At 45.6% G+C, this 18,597-nt stretch overlaps 1 protein-coding gene across 1 annotated transcript in view; it reads left to right on the forward strand.

Annotated features, from left to right (window-relative positions):
- The first annotated feature begins 4,519 nt into the window (after positions 1–4,519).
- The window catches only part of CAST (calpastatin), a 97,546-nt gene continuing 83,468 nt past the window's right edge, over positions 4,520–18,597 (forward strand). Inside the window, exons 1-2 of the mRNA XM_065405995.1 lie at positions 4,520–4,811; positions 13,570–13,635. Coding sequence (XP_065262067.1) covers positions 4,746–4,811; positions 13,570–13,635 — 132 coding nt within the window. The 5' untranslated portion in view covers positions 4,520–4,745. The remainder of the gene's footprint in view (positions 4,812–13,569; positions 13,636–18,597) is intronic.

Below are 18,597 nucleotides of genomic sequence, written 5' to 3' on the forward strand. Positions count from 1 at the left end.
CAAGATGGAGATCTTGGAGTCATTGTGGACAGTTCACATCCGCTCAATGTGCGACGGCAGTCAAAAAAGCTAACAGAATGTTAGGAACCATTAGGAAAAGGATAGATAATAAGACAGCAAATATCATAATCATCATCATCATCATGTTCCCATTACGCCTCTGGCGTTTACGGCAGTGACGAAGCTCCTCCACTGCTGTCTGTTTCTGGCAAGTCTTTCAATGGTTCCCCAGCTGTGCCCCAGGTTTTTCAGCTCGGCTTCCACAGCTCTTCGCCATGTTGTTTTTGGGCGGCTTCATTTTCGCTTGCCTGCAGGTGTCCATCTTATTGCTACTCTGGTGACGGAATCAGTTTCCATCCGAAGCACATGGCCAATCCATCTCCAAAGCCTCCTGGCAATCTTGGCTGCAGTGTGTGAATAGATCTTGGTTTGAGATTGTTCTGGGCCAAAAGATATGGAGGATATCATAATGCCACTATATAAATCTATGGTATGCCCACATCTTGAATACTGCTTCCAGTTTTGGTCACCCCATATCAAAAAAAGATATATTAGAATTGGAAAAGGTTCAGAAAAGGGCAAAAAAAAATTATTAGGGATATGGAACAGCATCCATGTGAAGAGAGATTAAAAAGACCTGAACTATGCTGCTTGGAAAAGAGATGACTAAGGAGGGATATGATAAAGGTCTATAAAATCATGAATGGTGTGGAGAAAGTGAATAAGGAAGTGTTATTTACTCCTTCACATAACCCAAGAACCAGGGTTACCTAATGAAAGTAATAGGTAGCAGGTTTAAAACAAACAAGAGGAAGTACTTCTTCACAGAACACACAGCCAACCTGTGGAACTCATTGCCATGGGATGTTGTGAAGGCCGAAATTATAACTGGGTTCAAAAAATAATTAGATGAGGTCATGGAGGATAGGTTCACCAATGGGCATTAGCCAAGATGGTCAGGGACACAATCCCATGCTCTGGGTGTCCCTAAACCTCTGACTGCCAGAAACTGGGACTGGACAATAGGGGATGGATAATTGCCCTGCTCTGTTCATTTCCTCTGAAGCACCTGGTATTGGCCACTGTCAGAAGACAGGCGACTGGGCTAGATGGTCCATTGGTCTGACCCAGTATGGTTATTCTTATTTAAGCATGTACTGTACTTAGGTGATTTGCTGGATCAGGGCAGAGCCAGTGCTAGGCATAAGCATACTAAGCAATTGCTTAGGGCCATCGAGCAGCTTTTTATTATTATTATTATTTATTATTGGGGGGAGCCAAAAATATTCCTGCTTATTCCCCCCAACGGGCTAGCACTGCCTCTGGATCAGGACTAGAGAGCTGAGCATCGGGCAGAATTGAGACCTAAATTATTGTGGTTTTCTCACATATTCTTGTCTAATCATGAATGCTACTGTTTGCTCCCTAATTTCTGTCACTGCGCTCAAATGACCAGGGGCAGCTCCAGGCACCAAGCGCGTGCCTGGGGCGGCAAGCCGCGGGGGGCGGCCTGCCGGTCACTGTGAGGGCGGCAGTCAGGCAGCCTTCGGCGGCATGCCTGTGGGAGGTCCACCGGTCCTGCGGCTTTGGCGGCAATTCGGCGGCGGGTACGCCGAAGCCGCGGGACCGGTGGACCTCCTGCAGGCATGCCAGCGAAAGCAGCCTGACTGCCGTGCTTGGAGCAGCAAAATACATAGAGCCACCCCTGCAAATGACTGTCATCAGGAGCAGAGCAATTAAAGGAGTGGTGCTCAAACAGGCTTCCTCCTTTTCCTGTAGAAGTGCCAGCAGGGAGTATCCTATGCACTGCAGCCTCAGGAATGCAGTACAATCTGTTGGACCTGTTGGTGAGACCCAAGGGGTTATTTTTTTAAATTAAAACACAAAAGACACTTGTTAAACTCATATATTAAACCAGTCCTTCAACCTTCCATCCGCCTCTGCATCTCACCCATACACTCATCTCTCAATTGCATTTAGCCTGGTACAATTGTTTTAGAGTCGACACATAAGGTTTGACTCGCCTCTTACTAGTTTCACACTGGGGTAAGTGAAATCAGAATCAGACCCTCAAACTGTTACTCACAGTACTTTTATCTCTGTATCCATCTTTCTGAAAGCATGGTTAGAGTACAGTCAAAATTCTCTTGGAAATGTAAAAAGTTTTAAAGATAAATTTATGAAGTTTTACATTAAATCAATGCAATTATATAAGACAATCACAGTCATTTCAGCATATAAAATATGTACTTATATTTCTCTTAAGTATTCATCAATGCACTTAAAATATATTCAATATTTTGAACTGTATTATAAAATAATTTCTACAAAGCTAACACTTAGAATAAACTTAGCTGTAAACTTACTATATTTAATATTAAATATGTATTAATGAGAACTTAATACACAGTCTCATGTTAATGTAAATATTTTTCTTCCTATTTGAGAACTGAATAGCAATATAACAGAACAAAGCTTACTTAAACAATTGGAATAGGGTTCTCCTACTTCCTTCCAAATTATTAATTACATCCGACTTGCTACAACCTTTGAGAAATACATATGTCAGTTATTCTGATTGCTTCTTCAGAATAGAAAGGATTGGGCTCCTGGTGGACTGGTCCCCCACACTCAGTTAGAGCCAATATGGTTTCTGATAAGAATGCCTAGCATTTCTGAGTTTCCCAAGATGGGCCACTTGCAGGTCCGACCCTTTCCCATTTTGTCTGTTTAAAGCTTAAAGTAGGACAGTGTTGCTGTTATTGCCAGACTCAGTGAAATGCCTTGGTTTGGGCCAAATCCTCAAGCCCATGTAAAAGCTGTGGAAGGTCCTGAATGTGGTGAAACTGATGCTATTCTGATGTGGTAGGATGGGCACAGGATGTAAGGAGCACACTCAGGCCTGGTCTACAGTACAAAATTTAATCTCAGGGGGAGTAGAGAGGCTCCAGTACTGCTCCATGGCCTAGAGCTCCCCAAGCACACATCTATTTTACTCAAGCTGTGTACGAGTTGCTTTCATATATTCTTGCCAATTAATCTTGTGTCTTTAATCTCCCTTTATTTTGGAAGGCAATAATTAAAGTGATGGATTTTCAGTTCCAGGTACACCTCAGTATCTCCGCCAGATCCAGACTAACTTAAATTCTTATTTTGGGGCTGCGTTCATGCATTCAGAGTCACAAATAATAATGTTCTGACTTTGGATCAGGGTCAGATGGTCATGCTGGATTTTTGATTGACCATAAATTGTTCCTCCAGTGCCTAAGAGAAGTTGCTGGTGTGTCATAGACTGCCAAGCCTTCTGCATAAGTGTTTGCAGGAGTTGGGCATTTAGAATTTACCTTTTGGAAACTAAATTTTGAAAATTCTTTCAGATCTAATAATCTAAGTTGTGGCAGCAAAGGTTAAAAACTTATTTAATATGTAAATTTGAAACCTAATAGTTACTCTTTAATAATCAAAAGGGAAGGTTTTGTTGTTGATGCAGGATACAGGGCAGACCCATTAAAACTGATACTCACCAGAAAACATTTAGTTAGTTAGTTAGATAGAACCTTTTTGCATTCACTGGTGTAGAAATTTAAAGGTTAAATGACTGATGATTTTGAGCTACAGGAATGTAAAATCTGGAACAAGTACTGGGCTAAATTCAACAAGGCATGGAGTTTTTGAACAATTATAGGGCATGATCCCAAGAAGGAAGTTGTAAATGGCTCAAGCACCTCTTCAGAAGCAGGCCTCAAGTGGGATACTTACTGAAACTGATATGATGAAAAACTTCAGCTAGAAATCTCACGATAAATTTGCTTTTGATATTTCCACTTGCAGCTTAATCCAGGAAGAGCACAAGAGATATATACCTTAAATGGTAACTTTTCCCCCCCAGTGTTTTTCTCAAAGCCTCAAAAAAAATTCCAGTTTGGTTTGAGTTTTGGGCAAAGATCCAAAGAGTTTGGGCAAAGAGTTTTGGTTTACTCAGATTTTAAGTTATTTTGCTACCTAAAACGGACAGGAGAAATAAATGTTGGGTGGCTACTTTTTTCAGGCAAGCGGTTTTGTTACAAGGAGCCAAACAGCGATTACAGGATACAGGCCTAAACCAAAACTATGGATCTGATCCAAACCCCACTAAATCTTGCAAAGTTTTCTACTCCGGCTTTGAATTTTATGGCTTCCCCCACTGTAGTTTCTATCACAGGAAGGAGAATAAATCCCAGCTCAGCTGTGAAGCCTAAAAGAAACAAGAGGACCACGCCCAGGCCCCATTCTGCAAGTAAGCCTGCAAGGTATGTCCTGGCAAGCAGCAAAACCACCACCAAGCATCTTCCAGTCAGCGTCCCCTACTTCTCAGCAAAAGCCCAGCGGGGATGAGCCGTGGCAGAGGAGTGGTGCAGTTAGAGCAGCTGGTCCGTCCCCTCCTTCTCAACAAACACTGAGCCCAGCGGGATGAGTCGGGGCAGAGGAGTGGTGCAGTTAGAGCAGCTGGTCCGTCCCCTCCTTCTCAACAAACACTGAGCCCAGCGGGATGAGTCGGGGCAGAGGAGTGGTGCAGTTAGAGCAGCTGGTCCAGCAGCCGAGCTGCAGGAAGAGGAGGGACTTGCTGGGTTGCAGCCTAGAGTTGGCTCTGGCTGCCTCGGAAAAGCTGCTTCGCAGTTACATGTAACCTGCCCCCCTCTCCCTGCCCGTTACATCGCCCCGTAAACACTGCGCAGAGAGGCGCCGAGCGAGGAGCCGCCGCGGCCATGTCTCAGCCACATAAAGGGAAGAAGTCGTCCTCCTCCAAGCCTGCGGGCAAGGGGAGCAGAGCGGTAAGTGTCGGAACCAGGGCGGGGTGCCAGCTGGGCTTCCTGCCTGCTGCGTGTCAGGACGGGGGAATGCGCCAGCGCCGTCCGCAAGAGGGGAGCGCCCCAAGGCTAGCGCGGGGCTAGCGGAGGGGGCTGTCCGGCTCAGCCCCGCTGCGGGCCATAGGAAGGGGGTGTGTGTGACAGCCCAGCGCAGCCCCGCTGCGGGCCATGGGGGGGACGGGGGACGGTGATAGCCCAGCGCAGCCCCGCTGCGGGCCACGGGGGGCGGAGCGGAACAGCCCAGCGTAGCCCTTTCCCCCGGGCTGATACAGGGCAGACTCGCTGCAATGAGGGGCGCGTTGCGAGCTGCCCCGCAGTCCCTAAAGCCCTGGGGACTGGGAGGGGCGCAGCCGAGGCCGTGCCAACAGACCTTCCCGCCTGCTCCTGCCCTGCAGGGGCGGCACACCCAACCTGGAGCGCCAACCCCGCCCCGCTGCCAGAGCGCCGCCCGCCCCAGCGGCTGGGTCAGCCCCAGCTTGGCTCTACAGTCCTGAGGCAGTGCGCTTTGAAACGCTCCGCTGTGCTTGGAGGGAAAGGATTATCTTAAAGGAGGAACACGTTCCGGCCATGGCTTTTGCAAGTTGGTGGTATGCGACGGTAAATCTAGCCAGCTCCGCTACTGACAGAGTGGATTTGAATCTCTTGGGTTGGGTGTGTGGCTCTTGCCAGCGAGTGTATCAGTAATACGGGTGTAGGGAATGGGAGAGCATTAGTGCTGAAGGTTAGACGCTTAAAGATAGAGCCAAATGCATTCTTTGTGTAACTCTACTGCATAAAGTAAAATTACAGGGGGGTGAATTTGCCCCACCCTCTATTTGGGGAAACTCACCCTGCTCTGGTATGTGTGACGTACAGTCTAGCTCACTTTTGTAGCTTGGATATGTTGTATTCCACGTTTTAAAAGGTAGCTACAGTATGTGAGACTGTAGGAGAAGGAATGAGGAAGCAACTGTCAGCTATATCAAGAAAGAACTATGGAGTCACTGAATTCATATTAATTTCGACACTGATGCACTGGTTTTGTAATTCAGGAGAATATCTAGTAAATAACAATGAATGGATCAAGTAACTAAAGTGCTCACTATGTTCATCTTAAATTAGTAAAGAATAATACTTTTGTGTAGATGATGTGATTTGAAACTTTGAAGTTTTTAAGTTGATGTTTTAATATGAAATATTGTCCAGTTATATTTTCTCTATATAGTCCATTAAAATACATGCCTTGCAGTTTCAGAAGGACTTCCATAAACTTTTTAGTGAAGATATCACATTAAAATTAGCTTTGTGGATGTTGCTTATTTTCATGACCTTCTGAAAAAATACAGGCCCTTTTACATCTGATAATTCATTTATCCTTTGACCAAAATAGGGACGTGATCAGAAAGAGAATCTAGTAAGTGATGGATTAATTATTTTTGTAAAGGCTAAGTTAATTTTGGACTCTTTCTTTCCCACTCTGAATAGAGGCCTAGTTGGTACAAGTTTTCATAAAATTGTTTTTGGCTGCAGGTATTTTTTTTTTTTTGAACTAACTTGTCTGAACCTACCTAAGTAAACCATGGTTCTTTGATGGAACTTGGCAGTTTAGCTATACTTGAGCTACCAAAGATTACTTTTGGGGGATGGATAGCTCAGTGGTTTGAGCATTGGCCTGCTAAAGCCAGGGTTGTGAGTTCAATCCTTGAGGGGGCCATTTAGGGTTCTGGGGCAAAAATCTGTCAAGGACAGTACTTGGTCCTGCAGTGAAGGCAGGGGATTGGACTTGATGACCTTTCAAGGTCCCTTCCAGTTCTATGAGATAAGTGTACCTACTTTTAGCTAACCTTTATGTGCATGTTTTTAGCAAGTCTGGTCTTTCCACATAATGTGTTAGACATATAGGGAAGCACTCTGACTTTACAGGTTATAGTGAAATCATAAAATGATAAAGTACATAGGTTGTGATTATAGTATTTGCATGCCACCGATTTACACCACCAAAATATACTTTATATAAGGTGACTTTGAATCTCTGAATCAATTAAATTGCTAAATTTATATATGGATATGAGAAATCCATGACATTGCTAATCCTGATTTACATCAGATCTGCTCTGTAGAAAGTTTGCTGGAACATAATTTAATTATACAACTTCAGTCACTGTTTTAAGTCAAAACTTAAATCCATTATCCAGTATTGATGAATGGTCTTTCTATACATAATTAGAAATGTGAGTTTCATGGAATTGTCTGTCAGGCACCTGAGGGTTGGACATTACAGCTGTAAGTATTGCACCAAGTTTGTGCCAGTAGTACTAGCTTGATGCAGTGAAAGTCTTTCATTAAAGTATAAAGAATGACAGGTTCTGGAAACAATGTAATACAAACTCAGCATGATGTTTTGGGACAGAAAAATTACTCATACTTCTACTCAATTGGAAACTAGTCATTATTTGTATCCCAGAACCCTCTGGAGATCCCAACCAAGATCAGAGTCTTAGGCCTAGTCTGAATTTAAAGTGTGCGTCAAATAGTTATATCACTCCAGGGTGTGAAAAATCCACCCCCCAGAGCAATGTAGGTATGCCACTCTAACCTCCAGTGTAGACGCAGCTAGATCAATGGCAGAATGCTTCCATTAACCTAGGTAGCGTTGTTTGGGGAGGATGTGTTCCTACAGTGACGGGAACAAAAATTCTGTTGGCATAGGCTATGTCTAAACTGTGAGGTTATGTTGGTATAGCATGGCACCATAATTATGAAGATCTAGTCCCCGCAGTGTAGACATGGCCCTATTGCACAAAGTACTGTACAAACACATAGTAAGTGGTAGCCCCTGTCCTGAAGACCTCACAACCTACATAGGCCAGATAGATAACACATGGGAGGGGAAACAGAAGCAAAAGCGGTGAAGTGATTGACCTGCTGAGTTTTTGTTAGGCAGTTTTCTTCTGAATCAATTGCTCAAGTGAGATCATAGACTTTTCTCTCATCCCTAACTTTTGGACTTACTTTCCCCCGGATTCTCCCCCTCCCCCCATTTTTTAAATCTTCATTCCCTCTGGATGAAGAAAAACATGGATCTTTATCTGTTTCTAAGAAAAACATGGATCTTTATTTTTCTCTACGGTTAGAGGTTATGGCTTTGTTAATAATGTAGGGCCAAATTCTCATTTAGTGTGAAATAGCATCGTTCCACTGAAATCAGTGTTAAAATCAATAGAGCTGTGCTGATTTACAGTGGCTGAGAATCTGACCCATGGACTTCACTTCTTGCCCAGTTACTGGAAGCATCACTGCTCCAGCGCTACAAGCCCCTATTTAATGAGGAGCATGGGCCAGAGCTGAAGTTAATGACATTCTCTCCAAGCCTCAAGAATGCCAAGTTTGCCTTGAAGCTGGGTGTCCAGCGTGGGTTTTCTGTGCTGTCTGCAGCCTGAGAGTAGACCTGCAGTTACTGATTTAACGATTAGCATGTTGTCCTTGTGCTTTTTATTTAGGTCACTTATTTTCTAATTTATGAGATGCACACCTTGCTGATCAAGACGTTAGTGTTGATAAGTTTCAGAGTGGTAGCCATGGTAGGCTGTATCAGCAAAAAGAACAAGGAGTACTTGTGGCACCTTAGAGACTAACAAATTTATTTAAGCATAAGCTTTCGTGGGCTAAAACCCACTTCATTGGATGCATGCAGTGGAAAATACAGTAGGAAGATAGATATAGATATATATACACAGAGAATATGAAAAAATGGGTGTTGCCATACCAACTATAACGAGTGTAATCAGTTAAGGCTTTTGTCAGTAGGAGGAAAAAAAACTTTTGTAGTGATAATCAGGATGGCTCATTTCCAACAATTGACAAGAAGGTGTGAGTAACAGTAGGGGGAATAGTTCTACTTTGTGTAATGACCCATCCACTCCCAGTCTTTATTCAAGCCTAATTTAATGGTGTCTCATTTGCAAATTAATTCCAATTCAGCAGTTTCTCGTTGGAGTCTGTTTTTTGAAGTTTTTTTGTTGTTGTATTGACACTTTTAGGTCTGTAATTGAGTGACTGGGGAGATTGAAGTGTTCTCCGATTGTTTTTTGAATGTTATAATTCTTGACATCTGATTTGTATCCGTTTATTCTTTTGCGTAGAGACTGTCCGGTTTGGCCAGTGTAAATGGCAGAGGGGCACTGCTGACAATAGCCCACCTTAACTGTTTACGCTCGTTATAGAAATAATAAACAAAATTCATTCTAATAAAACTATATACTGTTTATTGACCTGGTTATGGGGATGTGGGGGGAAGCAAAGGGAAGCAGCAAGCAGGGCCGGCTCCAGGCACCAGGCAACCAAGCTGGTGCTTGGGGCGGCACCTGGAGGGGGGCGGCGCGGCGCTTGGGCCGCCGGGGAGAGCGGGGCCACAGCCGGACTCGCCGCCCTCCCCCCGGCGCTCTGGCCGCCCTCCCCCCCGCGCCCTCCCCCCGGCTGCCGGGGGGAGAGCGGCGAGCCCCTGCCGGGGCTCGCCGCCCTGTGCTCTGGCCGCTGGGGGGAGAGCCGAGCCCCCGCCGGGGCTCACCACCCTGCCCCCGGCGCTCTGGCCGCCAGGGGGGGGTGGGAGAGCCGAGCCCCCGCCGGGGCTCGCCGCCCTCCTCCCAGGGCTCCGGCCGCCCTCCCCCCCGGCGCCCTGCCCCCGGCCGCCGGGGGGAGAGCGGAGCCCCCGCCGGGGCTCGCCGCCCTCGCCCCGGGGCTCCGGCCGCCCTCCCCCCGGCGGGATCGCCGCCCCCCCCCCCGGGCTCCGCCCCCCCCCTCCCGCGGGGGGGGGCGGCGGAGGCTTTTTTGCCTGGGGCGGCAAAAAAGCCAGAGCCGGCCCTGGCAGCAAGAGTAGTCATGTGTCCCTCCCCAGCAGGTAGGCACATCATTTTGGGTGCCTGGAGCTGCTGGTGGAGAGAGAAATCACTGCTGGGGGAAGGGGACTGGGGATGCCCTGGCCGGAGCCGGGTCAGACTCACCCTCATCCATCCAATCCCCATTCATCCAGATCTCTTCCCCCCCCCCCCCCCATACCCATACCCTCGGGCCAAACCTTATCCCCCCACCTAGAGCCCCCCCACACCAAGCCTCACCCCCTGGATCTGGAGCCCTCCTGCACCCAGACACCCCAGTCGAGCCCCAACCCTCCTGTAACCGGGCCTCCCCAGCTCCATCCAGCTGGTGGTTCCTACCCTGTGCCGGGCTCAGCTGCTAGGGTCGGTTGGGCTGGGGGTAGGGGAGGAGCGTACTCCCCCTGCAAGGAGTGGCCGGGTCCGGGGGGAGCCACGTGGGGAGCAGTCACTGTACAGGGAGCTGCTGACTCATTCAGACCCTCCCATAACCAGACTCCCCAGCTGAGCTCCACCCTGCACCTGGCCCTGCCTGTTGAGCCCCACCCCCCTGCATCCGGATAACTACTCCCCGCCGAGCCCCACTCCTCTGCAACCAGACCACCCTTGTACCCAGAACCCCTTGCTGAGCCACTCACCTCTGCAGCCAGACCACCCCTCGCTGATCTTCCTGCACTGGAGCCCACACCTGGGCCTCATCTCACCCCCCGCACCTGGACCACCCCCACTTCACTGAGCCCCAACCAGCTGCACCTGGACGCCTACCTCACCAAGCCCCACTCCCCCAGCACCCAGACCCTCCCTGCATGGGCGACATGGGTGGAGCTCTCCCTTTGGGGAGGCTGGCCCCAGGTTACGCTCGTGCCCTCCCCATGGCTGGACCTCCTGAGACCCCCTGCGCGCCCCCCCCCGCCCGCGGCCGGAGCCACAAGCCTCCCCCTCCGGAGAAGCCCAGAGCACTTGCCACACCCCGGCCGCAGGAGCCCTGGGCTGGCCAAAGCCCCGAGCCTCCCCTCTGCCTGGAGGAGCTCTGGGGCAGCCGCAGCCACGCCTCCCCTCCCCAGACCCAACATGCCCAGGGGAAAAGCGTCTATTAGAACCATGTAGGTTCTGGGGCAGCTGAGGGGGCAGTATTATCGTCCCACACCCAGACACTCCCCACCCCCACTGAGCCCTAACCACCTTCACCTCCACCCCCCTGCAGCATCCCATTGCCGCTGTACCTGGAGCTCCCCCAATGAACTCCTGTGCATCCAGATCCCCTCCCCTACTTGGACCCCCCCCCCGAGTTGCCAACACCTAGATTGCCCCCACACAGAACCCTCTTACCCCACACCTGGATCCCCTCACATTAAGGCATTCCACACTTGGATCCTGCTGGGCTGAGCCTGCCTGCCCACACTTGGTGTGCCTGGCATGGAGGGGCAGCTCCCTGGAGTATTTCTGGGGCAGGCCCGGCCCTTGTGCTGTGTCTGGGGTAGGTGCAGCCTCATTGCCAAGTCTATGTCCCAGGGAGTAGGAGGGGGCTGCAGTGTGATCTCCCACCTCCGTGCAGCCAGTTGCCTGTGCTCCCCACTGCCATGCTGGAGCCTCCACATTTATTTATTGACAACATTTGCAGAATTTTAAAATATTGTGTGCAGAATTCCCTCAGAAGTAGGACAAAGGCAGAGCCATTGGCTCTGAGGAGTGTGACTTGATCTGCTGCTTAGCCTACTGGACCGGTTTTGTCCAGAGGACCAAAGCCTAGCAACACAGAAGACCAAAAGGACTATAGCAGTTGAAAAAAGGTCTGTCAAAAAAGGGGGAGTTATTTGGGGAACCAGACTGATACTCGGGCACCTACCAGGGGCATTTGAAGAAGTTATGCCTGCCTAGCTTATTTTCAGGTGATGGTAAGATTTTAGGTAAGATAGACACGTGCCTACATAAATGTTATTTTAAAATCCTTTGTTTTCTAAGAGCTTTGTTCCTACTGTTAAAATATACAATACTTGGGTTTTAAGAAGGCTGGCTGGCTGGCCGGCCACTGTATACCCCACTGGTCATGGATACCTGAAGGGAAAAACCAGGGGTGTCTGAACTCAGTCATACCTGCTAGCTAAGCACATTAATACACACAGTACTGTAGCTCAGGGTCTGGTCTAAGAGTGGGAGAATTGTGAAGTTCTACCCCACAATAGGTAAAGGGACAAAGAGAAGGGACTTGAGGGGCGTGCTCAGAGAAACCAGAAAGGGGGCAGAGGTGCAGCTAAACAAATCCATAGTCAAAAATTAAATTGGACTATAAATCTATATTGTTTTTAAAGCTATTCCCCACCCTAAAGAAACCGACAAAAGCAATAAAACACAGATTGTGTGGAGGTACAGTAAAGCAATGCAAGAACTGTTAGTCAGCCCTCGTCTGAACAGATATCTTATCTGAAAAGCTGGGCATTGTTCTGGTATTGCATGCACTTCATTCTTACGGTCATATACTGCACTCAGTCTGAGTACAGAAATGCCATTGATGTCAATGGGACCTGCACTTCTGGATTCAGGATAGTGTATACCTTTTAGTGTGTCATTCAGCTCAGAATAGAGGTTCAGATCAGTTAAAGACTAGGTGGTTTGGTGTTTGTGGGTTAACTCTACTAGGAGCTAACTGTATTTATGTGGGAAAGCAGACAAATTCTTCAGATAGCCTCATATACTGGTACTTAAAGGGACAGTGTAGATGCCATTTGTGTGAAGTTTCATCTCTATTCATGGTGAGTTCCATTGGCTGGCTTGTAACCAGCAGGGTAGGGCTCCGGGGGTAGGGGGAATTGAATCAAAGGACTTTGGAATTGATTAATAGGCAGTCCCTGAAGAAAAGGAGAGAGCGAGGCAGAGATAGTTGGAGAGCAGACAAGCTCAGTCCCTAGGGTTTGGGATAAGATAGGTCTGCCTAAGCTTTACGTAATGGAAATATGTGTGTGGACCTCTTTCTTGTGTTAAAACCCCTTTTCTCGTGTTATGCTGTATTCCTGTTATGATTAAACACTACTTTGTTTTGCAAAGGCTGTTTGTGTTGATATTCAGCACTGGTCAGAACTTCCAAAGGGAAGACTTGCAGGACCTGAACCCACTCAGGCCTGCTGAGTAATCATGGTTGGTACATAAGGGGGTGCCTGGGGTCATCTAAGTGTGGGAGAATCATGGGATTCCACCCCAGGACTACTGAAGGCAAGAGGCTTAACTCCTGAGGGGGATAGAGAGAGACTGAGAGAGGTCAAATGTGCAGCTAGCTCTGAACTGTGACAGGAATTGTTGTCATATACCAACAGTATAACTGCTGGGCCTGGTGAAAACTTGGATGGAATGCCTCCAAGGAAAACGTAGGTGTTGGAAGTAGTGTTCATGATTCAGTGAGTAGTGCTACTCTCTCTAAGCACCCTATCCGACATCTACTGAAATCAGTGGGAGTTAGATCAGGATTTAAAGCAATACTGAATCAAATACCAAAATAGAGTTAAGGAACACTGAATTGCTGGAGGGGGAGCTATAAAACAGATTCAGGTATTTGAATGTCTTGTAGCAGTTTTCACAAGAGCCCTAGTGTTAAGCTTACTGTTCTGGCCCGATTCCATCACTGAAAATAATTATTCTGTCTGCCTAAATTCTGCTTGTGATTTCATTTGAAGTTATGCTTCATGTCTCCTAAAAACTTTTATCTGTTGTCTACTGGTGATGAATAATTGTCATGATTCACTCTGTGGAGATCTTGATTACAGTGAATGATGTGGTCCTGACATGTACTGTCTGTAAGGCATTTGAGATTCTCTTTATATAGAAGATGCAGTATAAGATTTAGTTATTAATCTTATTAATGACTTTTTTTAATCTTACAGCATGGTGACAAGAAAAGCGGAGCATCTTCTAAACCTGGAGATAAAAAAGGATCAGAAGTCACAGAGGTAAATAAATGCAAAGCATTGTATTATATTAAAATGAACTCCAGCATGTAGGATTATATAGCCGAGAACATCTACTCATTCTGTGATAATTTTTATGGTGGTTTGTTTTTAAACAGCAAAGTAGTAGCTTGAAGACAGCTGACTAGTGGTGTTCACTAATAGCTCTTATTTTCCAAAAAAAAATATATATAAATCTATCTTGTGCTGTTCAGTTTTGTGTGAAAAGAGCTCTGCTCTGATTCCCCTGTCACTTCAAATCTGCATGTTGGCATGAGTGGAGAATCAGGGTTCATGTATTTATTTTAGAAGGGAACCCTATCTCTGCAAATGCTACTTTATCTGGAATTGATATTTGTAATTCAGCAGTCCAGACAGGTCTCTAAGACTGAGCTCAGGGCCAGGAGCCAAGAACTCCTGTTGCCTAATCCTGGCTGTGCCACTGTGTAGCATATTTTGTTCCATTTAACTTAGAAAAATCCATGGAAGCTAATGCTGCTGGGAGCAGCATTTAACTATCACTAGGCACTTTGTGTCTGCTATTGCTAGTGTCACCTATGGAGAAGCTAAGGGCAGCACAGCAACCAAGCCAGGCTTGCGTGTGGAGGACACTACACATGGTGGGCAGACTATCTGTGGATTTGAATAAGTGTGTTTTTAACAGTATTCTGAATGCTGATAAATTGGGACATGCTCGTGGGGTGCTTTTAAAAATACAGATTTTTAAACTTCTATTTTTAACTAGCCTTCTGGGTCACACCAAATACTTCTCCTAATGAAATTGTAATAAACATTGTATATCTCTCTATTAATTCAAAAGATCTGAAAACTGAAATTTCAATCAGCCTAGTGATTGTGTTGGTTAAATCTCAGTGGTGCCTTTGACACTTCCCAGATTTTTGTGCCCAAGTTTTTCCAGCCTACTTGAATAAAGGTAAAGGTTGTTATGCCCAAGTCCCCCAACTTGTAAGGTATGAATCATTGTTTAAACAGTTCGGTGTGATGTGGGTTATCTCAAATTACCTTTTTATTTTTTTAACTTTTAAGAGTGCTTTGGTTTACAACTCAAAACAGTTTATGACCATGGACATTTGTCTATGCAAGGAAATGATCAAAAGTGACACCCGGGTTCTCCAACACAAGAGTTACCCTAAAAGAGGAAAAATATTAAGATTAAAACAGTCTGATTTGTAAGAAGAGGGTGCTCTGTTCTAGTGTCAGTGCTCCTGCTACAGAAGGGAGGTGGTATATACATTCCATAATAACTTGTTAAAGAAATAAATGCAGCATAATGAAATTAATTGTATAAAGGACATGCTAATTTTGAATAAGTGCCATATTGTTAGAGAGATCCTTTGTCCAAGAGACTGAAGTGTACATGGGCATTGTCTCCATCAGAATCTCTAGCTAAGCTCTTGCATGAACTCATCTGCTTTAAGAATGTACAAAAGCTCATTGTCAGCAAGCATATATGCCTGACCTTAAACTTATAACTGCCACTTTCCAGGCTATAGTATAGCTACTTCTGCATTCCCATTTGTAAATTCTTGCCTCAGCAGCAGCGAGGTGCTTATTTTACTTAGAGCAATGAACCTGAGGTCTGGGGAAAAGAGGATGTGCTTATCGCATCCAAGGCAAGACAGGTCAGAATCAGTTTATGGGGTTTTCTTTGGAGGCTAATTTAAACTTACTTATGCTGTTATCAAACGCTTACTTTGTATAAATTACCTAGGGCAAAGTGGTGTCTCCCTGATCTCTGCATTAAGTGTACCAGACTAGCATGTTGTCAAATGCTAATTAGTGTTAGGATTAGTCCTCTTTCTGGTTCTTGATTTCTTTATAGCTGGTAAGTAACAGTCACAAGAATAGAGAGATTCATAGATAAGTTTATTACAGTGTTTGACACTTAAAAGCTACTGTTAAATAAAAAAAATATGAAGAGAAACAACAGAAGGAACAGATACATCTAATACTTTTTATATAGGAAAAGCTACTGAAAAATAACTCATTGTAAAACATATGTTAGCCCTTGTTTACAACTGAATTATATACAATATAGGAGGATCCAAGAGTCTATCCAAATTAAAGTCCTTCTCTACTGTGACTGTGCCTACATGGGTGACTTAGGCAAGTGCCTTCCTTTCTTGCTTGGTTTCAGGAAGGAATTGTGCAGCCTGGGAACCCAGTTGTCCCTTTTCTCTAGGCTTTACAGGATAGTTTAGGTTTTTCCTATACAGTATCCTTCCACCTCCTCAGTGAGCTGAGAACATCTTTTCAGCTTGATGCCAAATTCCCCAGCTGAGCTCTTACTCTTAATTTAGAAAAAATGACCTCTTGGTGGTAATGATGAGAGTTGAGAGCCTGCAATTTGAAGTTTGGCATTCCTGTTTCTGGGTTCCTACTGAAAAGATCTATTTCTAGCTAGCTAAGACTCTGTAGAAGGCTATTATTAAACTTCTTATTTTGAGAAAACGTTGTGCAGGTTTTGGATCTTAACTCTGGTGGGTGTGTACCTTCTCCTGAGACATCAGGGTGGAATTATGTGTTGCAACAGTGAGCGGCACAGCACCTAACTTTGAGGCACCTAGAAAATTACATGAACAGCACCAGAATCCACAAAGCTAAGTTAGGCACCCTATACGATGAATGGGGACAGATAGGCATTTCGGAATGCGATCCATAAAAGCCAGGACACTTGGGGGAGCAGCCTAAGGTAGCCGATAGGAGATACTGACCAGAGGGGAGTGTGTGCTAAGCCCCGCCCCTGTCTCAGAGATGGGCACCTATGTCTGGGCTACAGGGAGGTGCCTAGAGATCCACAGACAGGAACCAGCTGCCTGGAATCAGGCAGTATAGGCACCTAAACTGCTTTTTGAAGGAGTGAGTTGGCTGCCTGTCTCACTCTGTCCTGGTGGTGGTAGTGCCACTACTGTTGCCCACCTTATAGCTCTTAGCCCAATGGTTAGAGCATTCACCTGAGATGTGGGAGACCCAGGCTCAATTCCCCCCCCCCCCCATTTCTGCCTGAGAGGGGGAAAGGATTTGAACAAGAGTCTTCCATCTCTCAGGAGAGTGCTCTAACCACTGAACTATGGGATATTGTGGTGTGGGACTCCCTCAGTCTCTCCAATTGAAGCGATTGCTCTTTAAATAATGAAAGAGCGATTGGAGCAGGGGGACAGGACCCTGGATCTCCCCTCTCCCAGGTTGGTGCCCTTACCATTGGAGTACAGAATCATTTCGTATCATCTCTCTCTTTCTCACCAATGACAGTTCCACTGTGGATAAATACCTAAAATGTCAAGGACTGAATACTATTTTACTTAACCTGCTAAACAACTTTAGTTCTAGTATCAATAACTAGTACCTCTGGACTTCTGCAAATTAAAAAATAAAAGTGGAACTACGTAATAATCCAAAATATATGACCTACTTTCCAGGTTTCTTGTGGGCAATTATAGACTGAAAACTAGCTTGAAATGCTATATTTCAATAAAAAAGGTCAGTGCAGTTTGTGAGTTGCACATGCAGAGGTTTCATATCATGCAGCAGAATGTTAGTTAAACACACGTAGACTATTTTGTTTGGTTCTGGCTACCTCGTTATCAGAAAGACACTGGCAGAATAAAGAGAGGCACAACAAAAATGATTGGGAGTCCTGAGGAATTGGTTTATGTTGAAAGAAGAATTTAAAAAATCACATATGTGTAATTTAGCTAAGCAATAGCTGTAAGGGGATGTGATTCTGTTTGGAAATTTCTGGGAATGCCAAAGAGAGAGAGAGAGAGAGGAATTATTTAGAGTAGTAGAGGGTTTTCTAGTAATTATGAGATAAAATTAAGAAATAGACTATGAACTCTATTAAGGTATAAATAATCTCCCAAGGAAATGAGTGGAAGCCCTTTCTTTTGGGACACTGACAACTAGACTAGAAAAAACATAGCAATTGTACTATAGAGAGCAATTGGTAAGGCATAATCCCATGTAGGTGAGGAGGTACACTAGATGACTCTGTAAGACTTTTCCATTTCTAGCATTTTATTCCATGATCTTTTGGTGCTAATGGTGGGTGTTAAGAGCCTGCAGTGTGAGGATAATTCTTTTAATGATATTTCAGATAATCATAGTAGACTGCTTATGTAATTAGTCCATGACTTCATATATATAGACACCAGCTAAAATATACGCCTATAGCATGAGGAAGAGAGCGTAAGTCTCTGCTGCTAATTTTATCAGGTCTCTGCCAGAGTTTGTTTGGGTCCCAGATTTTACAAGTTTTTTTAAAACAGAAGGATGTATCTGTATGATTGCATCATAAATGTTTTAAGACCACACTGAATAACTTAAAAATCCAAACAGTTCTTTAAGTGGAAGAATTAGGTGTCTTTGGAGCTTAAAAATTCAAGGGTGAAATTCTGACTCCATTGAAGTCAATTGGAGTTTTGACATTGACTTCAGTGAGGCCAGGATTTCACCCTTGAACTCTTTCCTGTGCTGTGCTATGCCTGTAGTTTAGTCAAGAGTCAAGTGTGTGACTCTTCTTCATTTACAAACATTTTTCTTCCAATGTATCTTACCAGGTTGAGGAGGTGACTGAGCTAGGTATAGTACCACAGGCAGCTAAGAAGCTAACTGAAGCAGGAACAATGAGCAGATGAGGCCAGTATCCGGATCCAGGGATATCCATTCTGCTGTGCTGTTTTCTTGTCATTGAAGAAAATGGTGCAGAGCAGCCTTCTTTCTCGCCTCCCCACCAGCCCATACCTACTCTCTGTGTCTGTCTGTCTGTCTCACCAATCCCTTCCCCATCAGCACCTACACTCTTTCTGCCTATCTTGCTCCTCTACTTCCTTCCCTCCAGGCAGAACCTGCACTCAGTGCAGTGTCTTCTCTCCTGCAGCTCTTCCTGAGGGGGAGGGGAGTTGGGAACCTGCGGTGCCTGCAACTTTTGTTTGGTTCCTGCTG

The sequence above is a fragment of the Emys orbicularis genome, chromosome 6 (genome assembly GCF_028017835.1).
Source record: "Emys orbicularis isolate rEmyOrb1 chromosome 6, rEmyOrb1.hap1, whole genome shotgun sequence".
Lineage (NCBI taxonomy): Eukaryota > Metazoa > Chordata > Testudines > Emydidae > Emys > Emys orbicularis.